At 37.2% G+C, this 24,426-nt stretch overlaps 1 protein-coding gene across 1 annotated transcript in view; it reads left to right on the forward strand.

Annotated features, from left to right (window-relative positions):
• The first annotated feature begins 11,212 nt into the window (after positions 1–11,212).
• The window catches only part of GABRG1 (gamma-aminobutyric acid type A receptor subunit gamma1), a 59,564-nt gene continuing 46,350 nt past the window's right edge, over positions 11,213–24,426 (forward strand). The window contains exon 1 of the mRNA XM_007539675.2: positions 11,213–11,459. Coding sequence (XP_007539737.1) covers positions 11,356–11,459 — 104 coding nt within the window. The 5' untranslated portion in view covers positions 11,213–11,355. The remainder of the gene's footprint in view (positions 11,460–24,426) is intronic.

Raw genomic sequence — 24,426 nt, forward strand, 5'->3', positions numbered from 1 at the left:
AAATAAAATAAATATTAAAAAATTAAAAAAAAAAGAAAATGAATATACATCCTATCAAAATATTTGGGACACAGCTAACAAAGTACTGAGAGGGAAACTCATAGCCATACAATCACATATTAAACAACAAGAAAAAGCTCAAATAAACGACCTTACTTCACACCTCAAGGGCATAGAGGAAGAGAAACAAAGGAACCCTAAAGCAACCAGAGGACAGAAATCACTAAAATTAGAGCAGAAATAAACAACATCGAAAATAAGAGAACCATACAGAAGATCAATGAAGCCAAATGTTGGTTCTTTGAAAGATTAAACAAAATTGACAAACCCCTTGCCAGACTCCCTAAACAAAAAAGGGAGAAGACTCAAATTCATCGAATTGTAAATGATAGAGGAGATATCAGAACTGACACCACAGAAATCCAGAAAATCATGTGAAACGTCTATGAAGAACTATACGACACCAAGCTAGAAAATATGGAAGAGATGGAAGAATTCCTAGAAGCATATGCTCTTCCAAAACTGAACCAAGAAGAACTACAAAACCTAAATGCATCAATCACGGACAAAGAAATTGAAACCGTTATTAAGAATCTCCACAACAACAAAAGTCCTGGACCAGATGGCTTCACAAATGAATTCTATTCAGATAACAGTTATTACCCATACTTCTAAAGCTTTTCGATAAGAACGAAGAAACAAGAACACTCCCTTCCATCCATCACCCTAACAAAAAAAAAAAAAAAAAGATAAGGACACAACAAAAAAGGAAAACTACAGACCAATATCTCTGATGAACATAGATGCCAAAATATTAAACAAGATCTTGGCCAATCTGATACAGCAGCATATCAAAGAGATTGTTCAACATGACCAAGTGGGATTTATCCCAGGAATGCAAGGCTGGTTCAACATCCATAAGTCAATCAATGTCATTACCACATCAATAAAAACAAAGCCAAAAACCACATGATTATCTCAATAGATGCAGAGAAAGCCTTTGACAAAATCCAATACCCATTCATGCTCAAAACTCTACAAAAAATGGGAATAGATGGGAAATTCCTCAAGATAGTGGAATCCATATATAGCAAACGTTCAGCCAACATCATACTCAATGGACAGAAGCTGAAAGCATTCCCCCTCAGATCGGGGACTAGACAGGGCTTTCCATTATCACCATTACTCTTCAACATAGTGTTGGAAGTTCTTGCCATAGCAATCAGGCAAGAGAAGAAATCAAAGGAATACAGATTGGAAGGGAAGAAGTCAAGCTCTCACTATTTGCAGATGATATGATAGTATACATAGAAAAACCTAAAGAATACAGCAGAAAACTACTGGAAGTTATTAGGCAATATAGCAATGTGTCAGGCTACAAAATCAATGTACAAAAATCAGTGTCATTTCTTTATGCAAACACTAAATCTGAAGAGAGGGATATCCACAAATGACTCCTAATCACTGTCTCAGCAAAATCAATAAAATACCTAGGAGCAAAGCTGACCAAAGAAGTGAAAGACTTGTATACTGAAAACTATGAGTCACTATTCAAGTAAATAGAAACTGATAGCAAGAAATGGAGTGTCGTATGCTTTACATTGGCTTGTTCTAGCCCTCCCCCTCCAAGAGAATTGAATGAGTCCTGTTAATTTCGCGGGCCTGCTTGGCCCCGCCCCAAGGGACCCTGGGAGAGGGTTCCAGAGTCCGAGAGTTCCTGAGTTCCGGAGTTCGAGAGTGCGAGGGTGCGAGAGTTTCTGAGTTCGAGAGTAAGGGAGAGGGTTCCTGAGTTCGAGAGAAAAAGAAAGAGTGCTTGCGCCGCCGCAAAGAGACAGCAGAGTTCTGTTTGGTGATTAGTTTGTCTTAGTTTGTGAATCGTTGTTCCTGAATAAAGAAATACAGCTTCCCTGCCCAGCCGTGTGTCTGGTCGTCTCTGTTACCCGCCCGTGAAGCTAGCCCGGCAAGAGCTTCCGAATTTTAACAACAAATGGCGCCCACGTGGACCTGACCTGCGCATCTCTCAGATAAGTAAAGACAATTTGGCTACCTATGCACGATGGCCTTCTCTTCTGCTTGTGAAGAGATCTCCAAAGGCCTCTGCTTTTTCTTCACGAGACTGTTTTGCTGTTTCTGGAACATTTATCTCTGGACCACTCTGTGGTTTCCACTCGCTCGGGCGAACTCAGAACAGCCAGCGGGAAGAGCCAGCGGGCGGGAGGCAAGGCGCGGAGCTGCTGTTTCCACCTGGTCAAACAGCCAGCCAGCCGGCTGCGCCCAGACAACCCCGCGCACCGCGCCAGCAACCCCGCAGCCCCGCAGCCCGCAGGAGGCCTACGCCACCATGCAAGAGCCCGATTCCAGCACGCTAGAGCCCGATGCCAACATGCTGGAGCCCGATGCCAACATGCTGGAGCCTGAGGCCAACATGCTGGAGCCCGATGCCAACATGCTGGAGCCTGAGGCCAGCCCACAGGAGCCGGCTCTCCACCGCGTGGTGCAGGGCACTGGACGCTTGATCCCTCCACGCTGCTCGGCCACTGCGAACAGGGCAGCAGACATGGCAGGGCCATGGGGCAGGGCCGCGGCGGCCTATCATGGCCGCCACCCCTGGGCACCTAGGCTCACGACTTCTACAAAGATGGCCTGCCTGCTCTCTTTCTATGAATTCTGGAACCATCCCGGGCCTCCCGGGCCCCCGGGCTCCCTGCCGAAACTGGGCACACGAGATCTCCAGCCGCCGGTCCGGTCTGAAGACAGACAAGCTGGAGTACGCAGACATTTGTGCAGAGATCGCAACCTGCAATTCCTAGAAGTGGAGCTGCGCGGGAAGCCACCTCCGGATGGTGAACCCCCCCCAACAACTAAGACAATATAGATTTAAATTCGTGTTTAAAATGACATGTCTTCGTAACAAAGGTTTCTCTCCTCGTGTATTAATGACTATGTTTATGTGTATGTTTAAAGTTTGGTAAACAGTAGCTTTAAGGCTAAATTCTTACTAGTCAAAGATAAATGAAAAAGGTTTTCAACGTAATTCTCATAAAGATAAAAATTAACTTACATTTAAAGTCTGAGGTAAAAATTAGTTAACAATCAATATATTTCAACTAAGTTGGTCTAAACAAAAGGTTAAATAGACTTGTTGATATGTAAAACACTACCTTCTCTATTAGAAATGGTAGATCACACAATGGCTATGCTAATTATTCTCATGCCTGAGGTTTCCTCTCCGGCCCACACCTAGGGTGTGTCTCCATCTTGAATGGGTGTAACAAAAGGTTAAAAGACGTTGTTGATATGTAAAAGTCTCAAATTCCTTCTCTATTAGAAATGTTAGATCGTGCAGTAGATATGCTAATAACAAGTTTTGTTTCATAGTAAGTAAGTTGCAGCCAGCTGCCTTTGGGACCCTAGGCCGTTCCCCGCCCCCATGCAAATGCCCGTCGAGGCAAGTAGCCCCCCAGAGGCAAGAAATGTTTTTTTTTTCAGATATGGCCCCCTCAGGCCTTCCCTTGGCAACATGCTGGTTTTGGTTATATATGTTTCTGTTCACCCCACACCCTTGATACTATAGTCATTTAGTTAAAAAGAAAAGGGGGAATTGTCGTATGCTTTACATTGGCTTGTTCTAGCCCTCCCCCTCCAAGAGAATTGGATGAGTCCTGTTAATTTCGCGGGCCTGCTTGGCCCCGCCCCAAGGGACCCTGGGAGAGGGTTCCGGAGTCCGAGAGTTCCTGAGTTCCCCAGTGACAGAGTTCCTGAGTTCCGGAGTTCGAGAGTGCGAGGGTGCGAGAGTTTCTGAGTTCGAGAGTAAGGGAGAGGGTTCCTGAGTTCGAGAGAAAAAGAAAGAGTGCTTGCGCCGCCGCAAAGAGACAGCAGAGTTCTGTTTGGTGATTAGTTTGTCTTAGTTTGTGAATCGTTGTTCCTGAATAAAGAAATACAGCTTCCCTGCCCAGCCGTGTGTCTGGTCGTCTCTGTTACCCGCCCGTGAAGCTAGCCCGGCAAGAGCTTCCGAATTTTAACAACAATGGAGAGACATCCCAAGCTCATGGATCGGAAGATTAAATATCAAAATGAATATTCTCCCCAGAGCAATATACAAATTTAATGTGATACCCATCAAATTTCCCCCAAACGTCTTTAAGAGAATAGAACAAAAACTACAATCATTTATCTGGAACCTGAAAACACCTAGAATTGCCAAAACCATCTTGAGGAAAAGAAACAGAAATGGAGGCGTCACACTACCAGACCTCAAACTTTATTATAAAGTGTTCATAATCAAAACAGCATGGTACTGGAACAAAAACAGGCACACAGACCAGTGGAACAGAACTGAAAGCCCAGAACTAAACCCCCACACCTATGGACATCTAATCTTTGATACAGGGGCCCAAAGTATTAAATGGATGAAGGAGGCTCTCTTCAATAAGTGGTGCTGGGAAAACTGGGTTATAACATGCAGAAGTATGAAACTGAACCACTTTATCTCACCAGAAACAAAAATCAACTCCAAATGGATTAAAGACCTGGATGTTAGACCAGAAACATTCAAGTACTTAGAGGAAAACATTGGTAAAACACTTTCCCACCTACACCTCAAGGACATCTTTGATGAATCAAACCCAATTGTAAGGAACTAAAGCAGAAACAAACAAATTGGACTATATCAAATTGAAAAGCTTCTGCACAACCAAAGAAACTATCACACAAACAAAGAGACCCCTCACAGAATGGGAGAAGATCTTTACATGCCACACATCAGACAAGAGACTAATCACCAAAATATATAAAGAGCTCAGCAAACTTAGCACCAAAAAAACAAATGACCCCATCCAAAAATGGGCAGAGGATATGAACAGAACATTCACCTCAGAGGAGATCCCAAAGGCTAATAAACATATGAAAAACTTCTCCAGGTCCGAGAAATGCAAATAAAGACAACATTGAGATACCACCTCACTCCTGTGAGAATGGCATATATCAAAAAGGATAGCAGCAACAAATGCTGGAGAGGCTGTGGGGACAGAGAAACCCTTTTGCACTTCTGGTGGGAAAGCTTTTCCACCTCTGTGGAAAGCTTTCTGAAGAACTCTCACAAGGCTAGACATGGACCTTCCATATTACCCAGTAATTCCTCTCCTGGGGACATACCCCAAGGACTCCATAACACCCAACCAAAAAGAGATGTGTACTCCTATGTTCATAGCAGCACAATTCATAATAGCTAAAACCTGGAAGCAACCCAGGTGCCCAACAACAGATGAGTGGCTGAGAAAGTTGTGGTATATATACACAATGGAATACTATGCAACTACTAAGAACAATGAACTCAACTTCTCTGAGCCATCTTGGTCAGAACTAGAAGGAATTATGTTAAGTGAGCTAAGTTAGAAAGATAAAGATGAGTATGGGATGTCCCCACTCATCAACAGAAGTTTAGAACGATCAGAAAGAGAAACTAAAGGCAGGATCTGACTAAATTAAAAGTAAGGCATCAAAGTAAAAACCCTGTGGTGAATGTGAGGGTGGATATGAGGCTTCCTGGGCTGGCTGGTGGGTGGAATGAGACAGAATCTTTTGGTAATGGGAATGGGGTTTATGTACACACCTATTAAATTGTAGTAATATAAATGACTAATTAATATGAGAGGGGAAAAATTGATTGTATGTCTAACAAAGGGACTTTTCAAAGCTAACCCAATTACCAAATAATGTGATGATAACAGTAACTATCCATTGTCTTCTAGAACCCTAAGATAGCAGGAACCTCACATTTCCACTACAGAGCCTAAACTTCCCCCAGTCCTGGGACCCTAGGGTAGGGCCCACTTTCCCGGATGCTTCTCCCAATTCTTATCAAATAATATTGCATCTGCTGATCAAAACCTAATCAATGCAAGGATTGCCACGCCAGCATGCTTCACTTCAGACTGTGTCCAGAGACTTCAGGTGTGGAACAACAACCCTTCAGCTTCATCACTCGCGTGAGACCTTTCCTTTCATAGTATTCTCTAATTCCGTCCCAGGTGGTTCACTTCCTAAAAAAGTCCCAAAACCTAGATATAGACCAGGTTCCAGGAGATAGAGCATATGTTCACAGGTATCCATAAACTAGGGCAAATATATACCTGAAAGCAGTAGTACACTAGAGTTTGCAGTGAGTAACCCCCAACACTTTATCTCCACTCTTCCATCCTTTGGGTCCATGATTCTTCAACAATTTCTTTGGCTTCGTATGTTAACTTTCTCTTCAGCCCCCAGGTTCCAGATGCCATCAGGATGCTGGTCAGGCTTCCCTGGACTGAAGACCCCCCCAATGTGTCCTGGAGCTCAGCTTCCCCAGAGACCCACCCTACTAGGGAAAGAGAGAGGCAGACTGGGAGTATGAACTGACCAGTCAACGTCCATGTTCAGCGGGGAAGCAATTACAGAAGCCAGACCTTCTACCTTCTGCAACCCACAATGACCATGGGTCCATGCTCCCAGAGGGCTAGAGAATAGGAAAGCTATTGGGGAGGGGATGGGATATGGAGATTGGGTGGTGGGAATTGTGTGGAGTTGTAACCCTCCCCATCCTATGATTTTGTTAATGTCTTCTTTCTTAAATAAATAAATTAATTAAAAAACAAAAGAATCATACTGGGAAAAAAAAAGAATAAAGGCAGATGAAAATAGGAAATTAACTCATAAACAGAAGGAATAAAGTATGAGAAATCAAATAAATTTGAGTGATAAGTTTAGGAAGCTGCAGTTTTGGTTTTGACTCCTAAAGTGTTTGCACTGAGCAGAAAAAAAAAAAAACTTTGCAAGAACAAGAACATATTTAGGTGTTCTTATTCTGGAGAATTCAGGTTTCAGATTAGTTGTATGAGTCTTCTTGTTTTCTCTATCTTTCCCTTCTTAGTATACATTCAAAATATTACCATTCTGTGCTAGGAAATATAGTAAGGACTAGAGCAAACCAAACATATTTGAAACTTACTATCAGTGAGCAAATAACAATGATAACTAACATGTTTCTTTAATAACTTCTATTTTCATTTATTCCTTAAAATAACTCCATAAGCTGAGAAAAATGTGTATCTAGCTGTTAAAATATGAAGAAACCTTGACACATTGTCTTGTTTATCATTATATTCTGTATATGACAGTGTCTGACACTACAATTTCTAAATAATAAATATTTTGAATTGATAAATTAATAATGAAACATGAATCATGCTGAAACACAATTTTGCTAAGACTAGGATTGCACACACGTAATTAAGACACTGTATCACTAGTCTTTTTGTGAATTAATTATAAAAAAATATTTCTAATTCTTCTTGATGCATGAGAATCTCTAGAGATTCTTGCTAATAGTTGTTAATTATTTAGATTTGATGGAAGTTCCTGAATTTGCATTTTTCTTTTTTTACCAGAACATTGCTCAGCTCTGGTTTATTGTGTGTGGTATGGGAGTTGAACCTGGGACACTGGAGTCTCAGGGATGAGAGTCTCTTTGAATAGCCATTATGCTATCTGTCTACCCTTTGATTTTGCATTCTTACTAAGTACTCCAAACATTTTAAGATACTATTTGGAATCATTTTTTAAAAAAGAAAAAATTACACCTTGTGTTAGGTTTGGTAGATACTGGTTGTGACTCAGTCTGTGAAAAGTAGGGAGAAGGGGAACTATAGCTTCAAAGAAAATACAGGGAAATTATCACTGCAACAACTCTGGCTAGGAGATCTTCTCAACTTTGGTGTTCTTATTGCTTCAGTTCTGTCATTTTGTTTGAGCTCTATAACTATTATGAGATGACTTTATTTTGCCATTTTAAAATTTACACCAGTGGAGCTAGGGAGTACTTCAGTATGTTAAAGTGTTGAATTTACATGCCTGCAGGTCCAGCTTTAATCCCTGGGAACACTGTATGCCAGAGCTGTACATTTCTTGGTATCTCTTTCATAAAAAAATAAATAAATTTCTTTAAAGAAAAAACAGCATACTGTCTAGCTGTAATTTGGTCTCTACACATTACTTAATGTGATAGCTTAGTTTGCCACCATAGCAGATTGTGACAACTGAAAGTATCTCCAGCCACTGATAAATGTCCCGTGGGGTCAAACTGTCTCATTTGAAACCAGTATAATTATGTATTATTATTTTATTTTTTATTAGTGACTTAATAATGATTAACAAGATTGTAAGATAACAGGAGTACATTTCTATACAGTTTCCACCATCAGAGTTCTGTATCCTACCCCGTCCTTTGGAAGGTTTCCTATTCTTTATCCCCCTAGGAGTATGGACCAAAATTTGTTATGAGGTACAAAAGGTGGAAGGTCTCCTTTCTGTAATTGCTTCTCTGCTGGACATGGATGTTGGCAGGTCAATCTATACCTCGAGCCTGTGAAATCATTATTATAATGAAAGACAGACAGATTTCTGCAGCCCCTTCCCTGCAACAACCCCTGGAACTTCTAACCTAAAATTATGTAAAACCCCTATTCTCTTTCTCAGTTCCTCTCTGTGAAGTTCTATTGTTTGTTTGATGAGTACAATGTAATTTATTGGTTTTAAATTTTTCCCCCAAATTTATAAGGTGTTTTGTACCCCCTCCCAACACATAGAGAGAGATACCTCTGGTATATTAAGTCAAATGAGACAGGTTGTCAAGATAGAGACATGTCTGCTATACAAAATCATAATTCCTTCTTCAGTTTTTGGAGGACTCAGATCCCTTTTAGACAGTCTATAGTGAATTACATAATTACCTATGACAGCAGAATAGGATCGGTTTCCCAGAAGATATATATTATAAAAAGGGGTGGGGGAATTAAAGACAGACAAGAATGAGTCAGATATAAATGCTTGAAAGAATGACAAAGTAATTTAGAAAAAAAATTTTTTTTTCCTCCAAGGTTATTGCTGGGCTCGGTGCCTGCACCATGAATCCACCGCTCCTGGAGGTCATTCCTCCCCCCCCCCTTTTTGTTGTAGCCTCGTTGTGGTTATTATTATTGCCATTGTTGATGTTGTTCATTGTTGGAAAGGACAGAGAGAAATGGAGAGAGGAGGGGAAGACAGAGAGGGGGGAGAGAAAGACAGACACCTGCAGACCTACTCCACCGCCCGTGAAACGACTCCCCTACAGGTGGGGAGCCAGGGGCTCGAACCGGGACCCTTATGCCAGTCCCTGCGCTTTGCGCCACATGCACTTAACCCACTGCGCCACCGCCCGACCCCCTAGAAAAATATTTTAACATAAACTTGACACAAACCTGGATTTTGGTACATACAGAAAACACCCAGCCTGTAATTTCTCTACTTCTTTTTCTTTCTACAAAAGTAGATGGACAGTGTGTAATTATACAAGGGCATATTCTCCACCTTTCCTCTTCATTAATTTATCTTAACTGCTCTCAGCATTTTCCAGTTACCCACGAGAACCATAAGAATAAAAACTGGTTAATAATTTTTGAAGAGAGAACCATCAATAACTATTTTAAAACACTTTATAGCATCATATTCCTGTCAACATCAAAAAACAATCTCAATAAAATGCAGAGTGACTACACAAGTATTTGTTATTCATTACATACATCTCATGAATTAATTCTTAATTTATCAGCTAATCAGATGAGTGAATTAGTGTGTGCATCCAATGAAACGGTTAAATAGCTATTCCAGCACATTCTTAATAGAGGCAGGAAAAAAGAACTCTCCAGATTTATGTTGACATCAACTTTTAACAAAATTTATTCACCTCAAAATCTACTATAATCAAATTTAATTATTATATAAATTATTTAGTATGGGATAACTTGACTAACATGCATTGTGGGAGAGAATAATGCTACCTAATTAAACCGTAGTGGAAAAACTACAAGGAGGTCAATGCATATTTTCAGAGGAGACTAAAGCGATGGGCAATCAATCGAAGAGAGTGAAGAAAGCCTAGCACTGCACCACCTTTTTTGGGGGGGGGTCCGGGGGGTGGGAGTGGGGGAAGAAAATATCTGTAACCTCCTTACAGATATACAGTTCTTTTAAGTGATTTCAGAAGGTAGCAAGTTACCTCATCATCATGCACAGTTACGCTGTCTTGAACTGTTTGCCTGGAGACATATTCTCAGGTGGTAAATTACAATTCGCCCTTGAATTTGGCCAATTTTAGGTTGTTGTGTGTGATTAATGAGACAGTCAGAGACCCCAACCCCAGGCCACTTCAGTGGGAAACAGAGATTTAAAAAGACATAAAGGCAGAAGATGGCTGGGCAGAGCCAGCCTGCTTCCACTACTACAGCCACTGTCTTCCCCTGTACAGTTGTCTAAGCTGCCAGAGGCTTTCTGGTTGCCATGACAACTGTTGGGCTCTGCTGCAAACTCAGAGCAGAGCCTCTGAAGTTGGGTACTAAACACTGAAGCTCAACAAATGCAAAGTGGGGAGGGAGAACAGAACATGGATTGCTCCTGTCATAGGTCTTCTATTTCTATGGCTAAGGGGCCCTTTAAAAAATCGGCTTTGGGTTTATGAATTTGTAGCATGGAGGTGGCTTTTCCCCTGTCATTAATCATTAGTATCTTCTTCTGGTGCCTTGAAAGAGACTACATATCCTCTCACACATAAAGGTAATAGAAGAGGGCTAGAAAACATCATTACCAGCAATGCACCTAACTGATTTATTCAATTATATATTCAGCATCTCCTGAGATCTCATTTGTGCCGGGCACTGTGCCAGATGTCAAGAGAAATAAGATGTCACCCCACACTCAAAATTAAGAAAATTAACAACAACAGCAACAACAACAAATAGCGGAACCTTCCCGCTTTTGGGGAAAACCAGGCACTGAGGGCTTTCCAGGGGTCTTTCTTGGAAGACCTAACAGCGAGAGTCCAAAGGCTAGAGAGGGGAAATCAGTGACTGCCCGCCTTCCACCCCCACTCCAATAGAGTCTGGCAGGAGGGAAAGCCAGGGTGGGAGAGGGAGGTTGCTTTTATTTTCCCCATAGGGAGGGAAGCTGTCAAAGCCACTCAGACGTTTCTCTGCTGCTGCTGCTGCTGCTGAAGAAGAAGAGGTTTGTTTTTCTTTAGAAAGACAGAGCCCTTTTCCCCACTGGGCTCGATTTCTAGTAGGGGAGCCCCGCCTCTTTGTTCCTTGATTGGCCCAACTCTATTTCAGATAATTTATGCCTTCATTCTCTTGGTCTGATTGGCTCCTCTGCTCAATTCCTCTGGGAGTCGCATCCTACCTGGTTAGGAGGTGTTTTGCCGCCCCACACTGAGCCTTGCCTTACTCACTCACCAGACTGCTGCTGAGGTGGTAAAGTCTTGGTTTGAATTAAAAGGAAAAATCATCCCTGATGGGTTCTTGGAAGGTTTTTCTCCTCTCTCCTTTTATCCTGTGGAGTCAAAGTAAAGGGGTCAAGTTGATGTTCTTGTTACTGATCCTGCATTTGGGAAACTGGTGAGTAAATTGAAGGGCTTAAAACTACTTTGATATCATTTTCACTTTCACACCTCATATCTCTTTCAACAGTCATTTTAACTCATTTGATTTGCATTTCCTCCTGCACATATGTGATATTTTGCCATCATTTTCTTTTCTGATTTTCTGAAATAGGTCTTATTTTCAGATAAAATGAAATTATTTTAAAGCATGAAGGTTAGCTCAGTTGTGTTTTACTTGAAGCAGAGCAAAAAATAATAAAGATTTAGTTACTGAAAATTGGGGAGATAATGTAGAAGTGATTTGGCTACAAAATTTAATGAATGAATGTCCTTGATGAACTATCCAGATGATTCTGCATTTTAAAGGTAAAGTTTTAAAAACTTGTTACACAGTGTAATATGTATGATGCTTTTCTATATACAAAATGTTTTTTTTTTTTTACCATATTTTTATATTATGGGAAAAAGAAACTTTTTTATAAAAGTCTGTAAAATGGTAAAAAGTATCTGGCTGAATTGATTCACAGATATTTAACTTGGATGGACAGGAATAACCATATGTGTATATCTTATTTGGATTGCTTTGGATTTTTAAATTTTATTGCTAGTCTACAAATAAATACTGTATAGTGATATTGTAGTGCCGACTCTGTGTGTGTGTGTGTGTGTGTGTGTGTGTGTGTGTGTGTGTACATGTGTGTATGCTATGGGTGGTAGGGAGAGATAGAGTTTAGCATCTTCAAGTCTCTAATTTAACAGAAACAAAACTTGTTTTATAATACTATTTAATAAAAATTTGAGATCATTCTTACAGAAAAAAGTGCTGATGTATTATATCTGTATATAGAATAAGTAAGGGTGTATAGTGATAAATATGTTAAATAAGAAATAGATTCTCTATAGGTCTGGACACACAAGTAATAACAAAACTGTTTTCAGCTAACAACAGTCAAATTTTTTGTTTTTAATAATTACATGTTGGCCATGATATTATTGAGTTCTGTGAACCTGCTTAAAGCTCGAGTAAAATAAAAACAGTATTCAGATGGAAATGTGTCTTTATCACTACTTGCAGCAATGCTAAGTGATTTTTATAATGCCTAACTTTATTATATAGGTACAGTAAATATTTTTCACTACCAATAGATATAAAAACTGTACATTTTCCTCTGAAAATATAGTATTTATGAAAGTATGCTAATATTGGACTTACTAAAAAATGACATTCATTTCTTTTTAAAGTATTTTGGTTTTGTTTTATTTACCTTTATCATGAAGAATATTACATGTTATGCATTAATGCAAACATGTGATTGATCACTTATTATATATACATTTCACAGGGATTTATTTCTTTGAATAAAGATCTATAGAAGATATTATGTAGAATATGTATTAATGTTCTCATATGTCTTCATAAATTGCAAATGAATCTGTGTTCTCATAAATAAAAACAGGTTTACCCAGTGGCTTTCTAAAATAACAACCTGTATGCTTCATCACTGGAAGTGCAAGCTTCCCTTTCAGTCTAATAGACTTAGTAAAGGGCATGTTATCTGTTAAAAGAAAAAGTTTTGCTTTATATAGCTTCTTTTTTTTTTGATATTTACTTATGGTAATTTTTAATGGGCTCCAGAACTCTCTTCAAGTTCCACAGTATTAAGGAGTTGTATGGACAGAGGCCCTGGACTTGGAGATATGATTTTTTATTTGAAGCAAGCAAAAATCCTTAATCTTTATAAACACATATTGTCCATTTAAAAGTTACAAAATAGATCTTTTTTTTTTGCATTTTCATATCCTATACCATTATGATTTAAAATGAAACAAAATATTTAGTGTTTGCTTCACAGATTTCTTGACAACTTTAAAAAGGAAATTTTAACTGAAATTGACATGTAATTTATATATATATATGAGTTTGTGATTGAGAGATGTAGTCACATTTGATAATTCCATTTAACGATAATACTATAGAAAATTTGAATTGCTTTTGACATTAAATAAATATTAAATACCCTGTATGTTGCTGTTGCTATTTGTTATTTATGAGTTCAAGTTTTATTTATTTGTTATCACTGGAGACTTAGTACTCTGGGCTGACATTTTTAGGAGAAAGAAAAGTGGAGACAGAGACAGGAAAATGACATTACTGCAACTTCTCCCAATGAGGTGATGAACTTGGGTAGTATACATGACAAATAAACTCACTTCTACGTGAGGTATTTTGTTGTTCCTTATTTTTATTTTTTAACGTAGCTACAGTCATATCCCCTTTATACTTTTATACTTATACTTTGATGTTAATGTCAACATAATAAACATTTGAATTCATATTTCCCTCTCCCTTTCTCCTTGTGAGGGACATATCCCAAACTAGTCAGACATAATCTTACTTATAAGAATTTTGGTATTTTTAAATTAGTTTCTAAAATAAGTATTCAACAGCATCTATTTTGGCATTTACTTATCTAGAATTTATCATTGCTATTCATGAACAATATTTTATTTCTTCTTAGTTTTCATCAAGGATGGATATATTGATGTGTATGAAGATATACCCTTTTAACCAAAATTCATGGTTCTGTGTTTCTCTCCAAGAATTTTTGGTAACTTGACAAGTCTGTTAAAACTTCTTCGAACTGATGTGACTGCAATGAGATTTTTAAGAAGAGTTAAAAATTTACTTTAGAGTCTGTGGTTGCACACCTAGTTGAGCTGAAGTTGCCAGTGTGCAAGGACTCTGGTTTAATCCCTTAGACTCCACCTACAGGAAGGAGACTTCACAAGTAGTGAAACAGTGTTGTAGATGTCTCTTTCTTTTTTCCTTTCTATCTTCTTTCCTCTCAACTTCTTTTTGTCATATACATCAAAATTAGAAAGTGCTTGGTATTTTAGGTATTCTTAAAAGTAATTCACAGTAAACTTTAGGGAGCACTATTTTGAAAACAGTTTTTATTTTGTACAATTTTATAAATTAATAATCATGCATTTTAGTATTAAGTGGCTCAAAGGAAAATATGTAAATATTCTTGATGTATAAATGGTTCAATAACTGCTGTAAAACATGTTGTGGGTATATTAGTGGATGAAAGACATTTTCCTTATATATCTAGATTTTTGACTTAACTATTAAAATAATAAATTTGTAAACTTGAAAAAATAACTAATTATTGACATATTTTGACAATTTAATATTTAAAGAAAAATGAGACAAAACAGTTTTGAACAGGTAATATATTATCCTTATATCTTTAGAACTCCAAAGAAAGGAACCCAAAATTTCATACTCAAGAAAAAAAAATGATCAGAGAGCCATATTTCTCATCATCAATTATAGCATTATGATGAAAAAGTTGCCAAAATTCTAAGGACACACTTTTAGTCTGAGAAATATACTCAACCAAATTAACAGTCAAGCATGAAAGGAGTCTATAACACCTAGAAACTTTATCTTTAACCACTGAACAGATAGGTGACACTGACAATAATTTTTGACTCTTGCTAACAGTTGTGTTTTTGTTAAATGCTGGATCTTAGAGTTGTATGTTCTTTGTTAAGCACCAACATTCTTAAACAATATATCTCTCAGTTTCAAGTGTAATATAAATTAAAATTAACATAACTGGGTGACAAAAGGGAAAAGGACAGGAGGGAGGGAAGGTTAAAAAATAGTAGGTTTACTGATAGACTAACAAAATGTAATAATTTTGCTGGGTGTTTAGGACATATTTTTAAAAATACTAATATGCTGTGTTAGATCAGATTTTTTTCAGGAAAATTTTCACAAACTAGAGAACTTTCTCTATAAAAAAGTCAGAGTGAAAATCAATCATTTGGAATTTAAATTTTGATGAAGATGGATAGTTTATGGGTATTATATAAAACCACATATTAGGAAACAGGTTAACCAAAACATGAAAGATCAGTGAAAGATGTATGAAGGTAAGTTTTCTTTCATTAAAACCCCCTCTAACAAAATAACAGATGTTTTATGACAAGGCTTTTTTTTTTTTTTTACTATTCTCAGTGCTATAGTAAATAGAATTGGTTATTGGATTTCTTCATCTCACTTAGTGTTTATGTAGACGAATGCCACTGATTTCTTTGTATATTACTTTTTAACAAACCACCTTACTATTTTGCTTAATAGTTTCCAATAGCTTCCTGCTAGATTCTTTAGGATCTTCTCTGTGTACTATCATATCAAAGCAAAGGACTCTGGGGAAGGGGTCTGGGAGTTTGGGGAAGGGTGTTGAGTTGAGGTTCTGGTACATGATGGTTGAAAAGGAGCTAAATTGGAGATGAGAGTGTTTTGCAGACACATCATGAAGAGATGAGAAAATTTGCCCATGTGTCAACAACTATACCACAAACCATTAATCCTCCAATAAAGTTATTTAAAAAAATTTTTTTAAATATTTATTTTATTTATTCCCCTTTTATTGCCCTTGTTGTTTTATTGTTGTAGTTATTATTGTTGTTGTCGTTGTTGGATAGGACAGAGAGAAATGGAGAGAGGACCGGAAGACAGAGAGGAGGAGAGAAAGATAGACACCTGCAGACCTACTTCACCGCCTGTGAAGCGACTCCCCTGCAGGTGGGGAGCCGGGGTTCCAACCAGGATCCTTATGCCCGTCCTTGTGCTTTGCGCCACCTGCGCTTAACCCGCTGCGCTACAGCCTGACTCCCTCCAATAAAGTTTTTAAATAAAGAGACATTCAAAGAGAAGCATTCTAAAGTTTCTGTGTGGGAAGAAGATAAAATTTTATTTTGTAATATTTTTATTTATAGAAAGGAAACATTGACAAAACCATAGGATAAGAAAGGCACAACTCCACACAATTCCCACCACCAGATCTCCATATCCCATCCCTTCCCCTAATAGCTTTCCTATTCTTTATCCCTCTGGGAGTAAGGACCCAAGGTCATTGTGGGATGCAGGAGGTGGAAGGTCTGGCTTCTGTAATTGCTTCCCAGATGAACATGGGCATTCACAGGTGGATCCATACTCCCAGCCTGCCTCTCTCTTTCCCTAGTGGTGCAGAGTTCTGGTGAATCAGAGCTCCGGGACACATTGGTGGGGTTGTCTGTCCAGGGAAGTCTGGATGGCATCATGTTAGCATCTGGAACCTGATAGCTGAAAAGAGATAACATATAAAGCCAAATAAGTTGTTTACTAATCATGAACCTAAAGGCTGGAGTAGTGCAGATGAAGAGTTCAGTTTGGGGGGGGGGGTGGTCTCCATTTTGTAGCTAGCAAGTAGGCATAGTTTAGTTCTATTCCAAAGGGCCTGTGACTTTACTAGTTGTTTGTTTTCTTTTTCCCTGATCCTGAAATGCAGGTGGATCCAAGTTATTGTCTGGGGATATGATCTTAAGGCTGGAAAAGACCAGAAAGCTGGATCAGGGAGTATAGTAGCTCCCAAATATGGGAAAGATGTATAGATATTGTTGACTGTATATTTTTAATATAATAGAATCTTATTCTGTCAGTACTAAATAATTAACCAGAATCCCATGTTTCAGAAAGCAATCTACACTATTTATTGATCCAATAGGCATTTATTGAGCATCATGGATTCATGGATTCATCTGTTAGATGCACAGGACAAATCATGCAGAGTCCTTATCCTGTGAAATTTAAATTTTAATAGTTTATGTTGAAATGATTTATTTGTCCAAGAGGTGATATATTTAGTAAAGCACTGGACTCATAAGTCAGAGATGATTTATTAATATAAACAAGAAAGACAATAATTGCCACTCAGAATTCTAGATGTGTTATTGTGAAGACATTAAAGAGGCTAACATTTCAACTTTAAGAAATGAAAATATTCTCAAATGCCACCCCCCCCCCCCCGATAGCTTTCCCATTCTCTATCCCTCTGGGAGCATGGATCCAGGGTCATTGTGGGTTGCAGAAGGTGGAAGGTCTGGCTTCTGTAATTGCTTCTTCTCCTTCGTCTTCACTAACTCTGATCTGACACAGTCTTTTGGTGGTGGGAATGGTGTTTATGTACACTCCTAGTAAAGTGTAGTCATATAAATCACTAGTTAATTAATATGAGAGGGGGAAAATAATTGTATGTCTCGAAGTTTTTAAAACTGGCATCTTATTAAAGACTCTCAATTTCAGTGGGGAAGTTCTGAAAGATAGGACCCTTTCCTACTCAGATACAGTGCATTTGGAGATTTAGCATTTCTTCTAATTTTAGACAGATAAATAAAATAATAAATACATTGAGTAACACAATAAGTAGTAGACACATAGAAGTTAATGAATCTCTATTCTCCAATGTGTAACTGAATATACAGGTCAAAATAGAATATGGCTGGTTTAACGTAAATATTGTAATATCAGTGTAATTTGGGTCTTATTTGGTTTTCCTGATAATTTTATAGATGTCCTTTCCAAAAACCTTCACATAATATTGTAGTATGTGAATTGCTTTAAGTACAGGGCATCATTCACCTCTCAGTATTTTTAGATGTATGTAAGTATTAAAGTATTTTCCAACACATGTATCTTGCATAAGAATTAATTATACACAAGGTAATCATGCTGACAATCAATTACATTATTTACTAAAAATTTAAAAATTTTACTCCAATATATTTATTCTGCACACTAACTTGTTATTCTGTACAGGTGACTTAGGAGTGTATATTTGTTTATGCCGTTTCCCTAGTAACAGTCCTTATTGAAAGACCCTGTCCAACGCTTGACGTCTCGTCACCCAATCTGGTCCCCTACGCCTACACTGAACTTCTCTGTTCCAGACTCTTGGAAACAGAGTTGGCAATCAGCTGAGGTAAAGAACAAACACCTCATCACAGACCCCTGCAAGTGTCAACCTAGCACGTTATGATTGGGCCCTCCTCAATCGCTATCGAACAGGCCATGGCTGGTGCGCTGCTATGTTCCATCACTGGGGAGCCAGAGACGACCCGAACTGCCCCTGAGGCTACAGACAGACTATGACCCACATAGTCAATGACTGCCACCTCTCCACATTCAAAGGAGGTCTCGAAACTTTACATCAGGCTCAACCTGATGCTGTTGACTGGCTACGGAAGAAGGGCAAACGCTAGAAGAAGAAGATTGAAAGACCTACAAATTGTTATAATTGGAATTGAACTGAATGTCTGCTTTTTTGTCTACTCATTTCTATTCTTTTGAAGTAAATTATCTAAGACTTTCCATACATCAGTGAAAATAGGTTATCTCATATTTTATAAACCCATGACTGGAAAAATATCTACCTTTATCCTTTTAGAGGAACTAATTTCCATTTCTTTTTTCATTCAATTTTAAGATGTCTCAATATATTTTATAATTTGATATGTTTCAAATTTTGCCTCCACATTGTGAATTTTTTAAGCAGACTTATAGAATTTGTCTGATGCACAAGAACATCAAAGGCTTAGATAATGTGGATGTCATGAAGAGTTTGGATATTTCTAAGCCTAATTTAGTTAGGCCCTGTTAGTCTGTATGAATCTAAACTACAACAATGAAGAATCTGATGTTCATTTCAATATCTTTCGAATAAGTGGTCATTTTCTTACAGACTTTAATGGAAATGATGGTTTCTTTCTGTTCTAAAAAATATTCACATGGAAATGGTCTCCAAAGAACATTCAGAATCTGTGGGTAATCAACATCCTTCAGGAAGTTATTCATTGGAATCATGGTCCCTATTTTTCTAAAGTGTACTTTAGAGAACAGTGTGACCTGTCAAACCAAACAAAGAGAACAATATCAAAATTCCTAAATTTGATTAAATATATTGTTTCAGTCATATTTTTGTTATATTGACTCTCATTAAACTATGAAATTTTATACTTATAATAAAAATGCTGAGTAATACTTTCTGATTTTCTAAAATATTTTTCTAAAATAGATACTATTCTCAGTAGACTTTTACACCTGAGGCTCAGAAATTGAAAGTTCAATACTCAGCAACACCATATGCCAAACCAGAGGAGTGATTTATGCTCAAAATAAAAAAGAAAAACTGATTTTTTTTCTTTTTCTCAATGCCATTAAAGTAATTGAAATTCAAGTAATTGTAATTTCATTGTATTATATAAATTTCATGTCTATAATTATAAATCAGGATTTTTATATATTAAATTAACAACTTGATATTTAAATAAATCATTTCAGATATCAATCTGTTCTTTTTCTTACTAGTTGAATCAGAAATCTTATATCTGATTTATTCAGATCAGATTAAGTTTAAATAATGTTAGGAATTGTTGAGAACTAACAGTGAGATAAACCGCCTGGCCTCTCTATTGTGACTTTTGCCATTCATTTTATTTTAGACAGAAACAGAAAGTAGATGAGATTCTTTTTTTTTTTTTTTCCTCCAGGGTTATTGCTGGGCTCGGTGCCTGCACCTTTAATCCACCGCTCCTGGAGGCCATTTTTCCCCCTTTTGTTGCCCTTGTCTTTGTAGCCTCATTGTGGTTATTATTATTACCATTGTTGATGTTGTTCATTGTTGGATAGGACAGAGAGAAATGGAGAGAGGAGGGGAAGACAGAGAGGGGGAGAGAAAGATAGACACCTGCAGACTTGCTTCACCACCTGTGAAGCGACTCCCCTGCAGGTGGGGAGCCGGGGGCTCAAACCGGGATCCTTACGCCGGTCCTTGTGCTTTGCGCCACTTGTGCTTAACCCATTGCACTACCACCTGTGTCCTATCAATGGAAGTTATCTACTTGCCTGATGATTTGTTGTAGCTTGAACCTAGGGCCTAATGCTTTGTAAGATAGGTACCTTACCTGGTAAGCTATCACTATACCCAAATAATGAATATTTTAAATTATATTTATTTAAAAAATTTTTTTGTAAAAACACAAGCAAAAGAGAGGGAGGGAAGGAAGGAGAAAAAGAGAGAGAGAGAGATGAGAGGGAGAGAGAATCCATAATACTAAAACTACCTTAAATACAGTAGGAACTGCTCTAAACCTCTGTCATGCACATGGCAAAGCAGCACACTCTTCAAGTGAAATATTTCACTTGTTTACCATATAATGAATGGTTATGAGTATTTTACTATTTTACCTATTTGACTAAAATTTCTTCCATTTACAATTTGTTTTTACTTGTTGGTAAGAAATGTTAGCATGATTTTATGTATTATTTTAACCATTACCCACCTTGAAATTGTAGTATACTAATGCCTCAAACATGAAAGTCTTTGTGTAACCATATGTTATCTCTTCAATTCTGTAAATACCTTTCTCTCAGTTGATCCTTTGTCTCTAATCTTTCTCTAAAGTATCCTTTGTCATCCACATGTTATTTTTACTTCTTCCTTTTTTGGCATATTTTTCTTTCCTTGTTTGTTTATTATGTTGCCTGGAAAGGCCTATTTATCCTAAAAGCAAAAATTTATTTTTAAATTGTCTATAGTTTAAAGATTATATTTTATTTTCTCTTTAATATATCTACAATTTATTTTGTGAAAATGAATCTCATTTATTTTCTTCTAAATTGGTTTTAGAGACATTCAATACAATCTATTGAATTACTCATCTTTCCTACTGGAACTAATAAAATACATCATATACTAAATTTTTGTGCAGTCTATATCTAATTTTGAATGTTTCATTTTGTTCTTGCTGATTTTCTTGTGAATTGCTACAAATGAATTTGATTACCTTACATTTATTTTGTTTTCTCCTTACTCTGGCAGGAGAAATTTCATCTACCAATTATCTTTCTCAATAATTTCTTTTAAACCTTCTTATTGATTCTGTTCCGTAATAGTATTTCAGCCTGTTGCTTATGAACTCTAGGATTCTCATTAAAACTTTATTAATTTGTAAACCAATTTGGGGATGATGCATTAACAATGAAGTTTTATAGTTAAAATGTTTACGTAAACTCTAATTTTTCTGTCCTTACATTTTTCATTTAGCACTTTAACATAAGACTTAGATCTTCCCAGTCATATTTCTTCTTAATTGTTTTAAAGTCCGTGTTGACATTTTGAAAGGAAATTAGTTTTATTTTTTTATGTTTGTTAATGATGAATAAGCACTACTTTCAGAGAGCTATCAATATTTCTATAATTAATTTTATATTAAGTTAACTGCATTAATTGAAACTCTTACTAAAACCAGTAATGCTGATTTTACTTGTTTCTTCCCAATTTACTGTAATTTCCACTGCAATCAATAAGATACTAAGTCCCTCATTTACTCATTTAATCAATTAATACTTTAAATGTTTACAAGGTGTTAGATGCTGGATTAGATGTCACCAAAATTATGAGAAAAACTTTAACTCTGTTCTCAAGGAGTTTGGAGAGGATCATAAACAAATTAGTTCAAATGCAATGTGATCAGTTTCCTGGCAGAAAAATCAGACGTATTAGAAACAGTTCACTCAATCTCATATTCTAAGCTTAAATCCTTTTTCCCTGAAAAAAATTCAAAAACGTTTTCTCTGTGTATTAAGTGATAGGTTCCATAGTTCTTGGTGCTAATAAAACAGTCATAAAATGATGTGAATTAGGGAGTCCAGTGGTAGCACAGCAGGTTAAGCGCACATAGCGCAAAGCGCAAGGACCTGAATAAGGATTCGGGTTCGAGCCCCCTGCTCCCCACCTGCAGAGGAGTCGCTTCACAAGCAGTGAAGCAAGTCTGCAGGTGTCTACCTTTCTCTCCCCCTCTCTGTTTCCTCTTCTCTCTCCATTTCTCTCTGACCTAACAACGACGACATCAATAACTACAACAATAAAACAAGGGCAACAAAAAGGGAATAAATAAACTTTTTTAAAAAAATGATGTTAATGTCTTCGTTTCTCTATAACTGTGAAAGCACAATGCTGTGATTCTGTTATCACTCCTTTACTTTCCTGTCACCCTTTTGAGCAATAAACATAATTCAAAACAGTGACCTTAGGAAGGAGCAACTATACCAAATAATTTAGCACCTAGGCTAAATAGGCAAGGTTTATTTTATTTGTATTTTCTGATTTAAAATCAGTGATTAAATATATTATTTAAAACCCAGTTTAAGCCTAATCTTTAAAATATAGTCACTGGGGGGTGGGGCGGTAGCACAGCGAGTTAAGTGCACATGTTGCGAAGCGCAAGGACCAGTGTAAGAGTCCCAGTTAGAGCCCCAGATGCCCTCCTGCAGGGGGATTGTTTCATAAGCAGTGAAGCATATCTGCAGGTGTCTTTCTCTCCCCTCTGTCTTCCCCTCCTCTCTCGATTTCTATCCTATCGAGTAACAGCAATAACAACAGTAGCAACAAGAGCAACACAAATGGAAAAAATGGCTTTCAGGAACAGTAGATTTATAGTGCAGGCACCGAGTCCCAGCCCTGGAGGCAATAAAACAAAATATAGTCCATATAACCTTTAATTCTTGTATATTTTCTACACAGGGACATTATAACAAATGCATTCCCTTTCTGGAATTTGTCATTTGACTGTAATGTCTATAGAAATTTCTATGATGATTGTAAATAAATACTAATTTAACTCGAGTAAAAACTTTAGGTGAAACCTAGATTTATTTTTTTATCTGTTCTGGTTTAATCAATAGAAATGTTTTCTCCAGTTGCCAGAACTAATACTTGTGTTATCACATTTATATGAACTATATATAAGTGGCTAAGTCATTTATCATCCAAATTAGGGCATTTTATGTGGAACAGAGTGTTATTAGTAATTGTAATAGGAAAAACCTAGGCAGACCTTCTCACTTATTCTGTGTTTGAACATAGTCTAATATTAATTGACTTAGTTGCTACTGACAGTTGTTCTTTTACTTGAGATTTAAAGATGAATTATCTTCATGCTTATTTGCCTTTAATTAGCCTGTGTCTTAATTATCACTAGTAGAAACCTTTTGCCTCTTATATAGGATATTCTAGCTACTTAAGTTTTGTTTACATACAATAATTTTCATGTAGTCAGATAGATTTGTATAATATATTAAAATAATTTATCTTAATAAAACACAAAACCCAATCAGATGTGATATATGTGATTCAAAAAACATCTTTGGATGAAACTAGAGGTATAATTTCCCATTTCCATGTGTCTTCTATTTGTTTTACTTCTAGTACACTGCTTGCATAGAAAATTGCCAAATATTTTATATAGTAATTTTACCCTCCTGCTTTAATATTTTGATATACTAGTCTTAAGTATTTTTTCCCTAAATTCCTTTGGATTTTCTGTGTATTATATCATCTTGCAAGAGTGAGGGGTTTATTTATGTATTTTTAGTTGGTACTGAGACTTCACTAATCCTAGTGGGATTCTTTTTTTGAGGATTTTTAATGCTTTACAGAGCAATCACTGACATAAACTAACAATTTCCTTATGCAGGAGTTTCCAGCGTTTTCTTCCTATCCTCCCCCTCCCTCCAGAGTCCTGTGCTTTGGTGCAATACATCATGTCCTGTCCATGTATCACTTTGTGTTCTCCCTAGCAGACTTTTTTTTCTTTTTTCAGATAGAGAGACAGATCTGGGAAGAAAGAGAGAGGCAGAGAGGGAGAAAGAGTAAGAAAGAGAGAGGAGAGATAGATAGAGATAGAGAAGGAGAGAGGAGAGATAGAGAGAGTGAGAGAGGAGAGATAGATATAGAGATAGAGAAAGAGACAGAGGTAGAGAGAGAGAGAGTGGGAGAGAGAGAGAGAGAGAGAGAGAGAGAGAGAGAGAGAGAGAGACTTAGAGGCTGGGCTTGAATCTGGGTTTGGTACATGCCAAAGCAGGCTCAATATCAGGTGGGCTATTTTGCCAAACAAGTACTTGAGTATTAGTCTTTAATTTCCTAAAACTTAAAAAAAAAGACAATAATCTCTGTTTTCTCCAAATGAATATACATTCACATTTGCAAACATTGCAAAATCTCATAGCTTATAAAAGACATTAAATCAAACTAAGTGAGATTAACTAGAAACAGAGGGATAGATACCAGGTGAGCTCAATCATAGGTGGG

This window comes from Erinaceus europaeus, chromosome 3 (genome assembly GCF_950295315.1).
Source record: "Erinaceus europaeus chromosome 3, mEriEur2.1, whole genome shotgun sequence".
Lineage (NCBI taxonomy): Eukaryota > Metazoa > Chordata > Mammalia > Eulipotyphla > Erinaceidae > Erinaceus > Erinaceus europaeus.